The 3,172-nt window shown below is 39.5% G+C and overlaps 1 protein-coding gene across 1 annotated transcript; it reads left to right on the top strand.

The window, feature by feature from the left end:
- The first annotated feature begins 243 nt into the window (after positions 1-243).
- Positions 244-708, top strand: LOC145664847 (uncharacterized). Its single transcript, XM_081731862.1, has one exon. It carries the CDS (start codon positions 244-246, stop codon positions 706-708), a length of 465 nt encoding a protein of 154 aa, XP_081587988.1.
- The last annotated feature ends 2,464 nt before the right edge of the window (positions 709-3,172 follow it).

The following is a 3,172-nucleotide window of genomic DNA, read 5'->3' as shown; positions in this document are numbered from 1 at the left end:
AGACGGTGTATAGTAAACAATATTCGTGAATCTTTTCTGAAATTTCTCACAGACGAAATTCTATCAGAAATCGTGAAACATACCAATGAAGAAACATGTAGACAAAATATTGACCCCAGCAATGAAAGTGAAACGCTTGCACTTATAGGAGTGCTTATTCCGATGGGAGCAAATGATGACACTAACTTAGACTATCACGATTTGTGATCTGAGAATTTAGGACGATGTGTATACATTGCAAGCATGAGTCGGAACAGATTTCGTTCTCTCCTAAAAATTCTTCGGTTTGATGACAAGGCTACGAGAGAGCAAAGGAAAGCTAACTACAAATTTGCACCTTTACGCGAAGTGTTCAACCTTCTGAACGACACGTTTCCGAAGTATTGTAAATTTGGAGCTAATACAGTTATTGATGAAATGCTTTCCCTTTTCCGCGGAAATTGTAAGTTCAAAGTTTTTATGAAAGAGAAAACTGGAAAATACGGTATACTCATCAGGATGTTAGCTGACTGTGATCACCGATACGTTTATAATATGGAAGTGTATGCCGGTAAGGAAGAGGGCACAACAACTGCCTCAAGAGAACCAAAAGAAGTAGTGAAACGACTTGTCACTCCTATAAAGAATACAGGTAGAAATGTCACTACAGACAGGTACTACACGTCTGTAGAATTGGCTGAACATTTGTACACTATGGTCTTACATTAGTAGGAACATTACAAAGCAATAGAAAACACATTCCTGAGGAACTGAAATCCATCAACAATAGGGAACTACATCCTAATATGTTTGCATTCACTGATCCCAACAGTGGAAAGCCTCCGGTAAGAATAGTGTCCTATGTAGCTAAGGAAAAACCGAAAAAAAAACTTTTATTACTACTGTCAGTGGCGTATTTACAATTTTGTTTCGGGGGGGGCTTTGCTAACTTTCGAGGGGGCTTTGCTAACTTTCGAGGGGGGCTTTGCCTGAAAATAAGAAAATTCTGCAAGGTATTTCATATACTTTACTATAGTAAGTAAGATTTCGGGGGGGGGGCTTAAGCCCGGAAGCCCCCCCCTAAATACGCCACTGACTACTGTCAACTCAACATAATGATAACAAGATATCAGATACTGAGGGAAAGAACAAATCAGACATAAATTTATTCTATAACGCAACAAAAGGTGGTGTCGATACAATCGACCAAATGGCACGTAAATACAGCACGAAGAGAAGTACACGGAGATAGCCACTATCCGTCTTTTTTACGCTTATTGACATCGCTTGTATAAACGCATATACCTTATACACAATGAACTTTCCTGATTGGAATAAAACAAAAAAGTAATAGAAGGCGCTTGTTTCTTCAAGAACTGGGAATTGAACTCATCAATCCAAACATTGAAGAACGCACCAAAAATGTTAGGGGTATGCAGCGTAATATTGTTTCCTCAATGGAAAACGTACTGAAGAGAAAAATCACCACACATCGTCAGGAAATGTCCTGACGATGTGTGGTGATTTTTCTCTTCAGTACGTTTTCCATGCAACAAAAGAATTAAAAAAAGGGACACAATCGTGTGTGCCACTTTGGCCACCTGGGCCACCTAATGTACATTTGATACATTTTTTTTTATTGCAACAAAAGTCAAGGGTAGGCGTCACGTATGCAACTCCCAGGCGAGAACGAAACGTGAAAAACAAAACAAGCTTCCTAAAACAACAATCGTGTGTACCAAATTCAGCAGATTTGTTTGTGGGAAACATAGTGAGAAAGTAAACATTTGCGAGAATTGTCAGCTCGACACTGAAAACTCCGATTGAATACTCCGTGAAAAGTTGCGCACTACAAAGTTACTTACATCAATAGCATATGTATGGTGGCGTATATTGTTCAAGAAATGAAAATTAGTGTGTGGTAACCTTGTCAAGATTATGAATTTAGTATTAGCTTCACATAATAATATATGAAACCTATGTATGGTATCATCCGTCCAATTAATTTTATTGAATAATGCTCAGCATACAGTTACATACAAATGAGCCTAAATACCCATGTGGACAATCATAAATATTATATGAAAAGGTGTATTTGTTAATTGTACTAAATTTCACAACAATAAAATGTCATTTAAGTGCAATAATACAGTGGACATTTTTTAACCCCCCCCCCCCCTTGGTCCACAGCGAAACGGGTTGACGCTTGGACCTGCGAGGGTTAATCTCCTTCAAAATACTGTTCTTGGATAACAATGCACTTGTCCCAGCGTTGAACCCATGACTGGAAGCAATTCTTGAAGGCTTCTCTTGGAAGGGCGTTCAGCTGTTCTGTCGTGGCCCTCTCTATCTCAGAAATAGTGTCAAAACGTATTCTTTTAAGCATTTTTTTTAATTCTTGGAAAGAGCCAGACGTCGCATGGTGCTATAGCTGGAGAGCACAGCGAATATGGACAAATAGGATTTTTTTGGGCCAAAAACTCGCGGATCAAAAGCAAGGTGTAGCACGGCACGTTTTCGTGGTGAACAAGAAAGCCATTTGCCCAATTAATCAGCGGTTAAAATGCGTTTCACGGACTCATGGGAGATGTTTTTATATGTTGCCTTTATGGTTAGTAGTCACATTGCGCATGATTGTTATCTGTTTTCTGGACTGGACTTACCAGAAACATTATCATTCACAATGGCGGTGTTTCCTGTAGAACGATTAACACACAGGCCTGTAGCCAGCCCAAAAATGTAGGGGAGGGCCCGGCTGAAGTTAGAGGAGGCCCGATCCAACCATATTATAGTTCATCAACTTATTATAGTTCATTTGCCAGCTTACCGTGAAAATTTTAGAGGGGGCCAGCCAAATTTTAAGGGAGGGCGTTTCTCCTAGACCCCACTGGATACGGGCCTGTTAACATTTTGCCATTTTGCTTTTTTTTTTTTTCAATTTTAGGCGTTTACATTGTTCTGAATATCTCAGCATGTACAGGTCTGTAAATTTTTGGTATTAACTTAGGTCTCCGGACTACATGCACACACAAATTCTGACCTCTACGTCAGTTGTTTCCTCTTTCCAAACATGTTTTCAATGTCCAAGAATGTTGCTACTGCAGACCCTGATTTCACCCCCTTCAAGTGGTTTTAGGAAAAACTGTTAAGAGATCAAGTTTTAGTTCTGCACGAGTTGGAGACGTCCAGCAAT

The sequence above is a fragment of the Thermobia domestica genome, chromosome 11 (assembly GCF_964235325.1).
Source record: "Thermobia domestica chromosome 11, izTheDome1.hap1.1, whole genome shotgun sequence".
In the NCBI taxonomy this organism is placed as follows: Eukaryota; Metazoa; Arthropoda; class Insecta; order Zygentoma; family Lepismatidae; genus Thermobia; species Thermobia domestica.
This window is presented reverse-complemented; position numbering and strand designations above follow the sequence as displayed.

Bases quoted from the DNA above. Each gene is read 5' to 3' on its own strand.
- LOC145664847 (XM_081731862.1), top strand. From the start codon at position 244: ATGAGTCGGAACAGATTTCGTTCTCTCCTAAAAATTCTTCGGTTTGAT.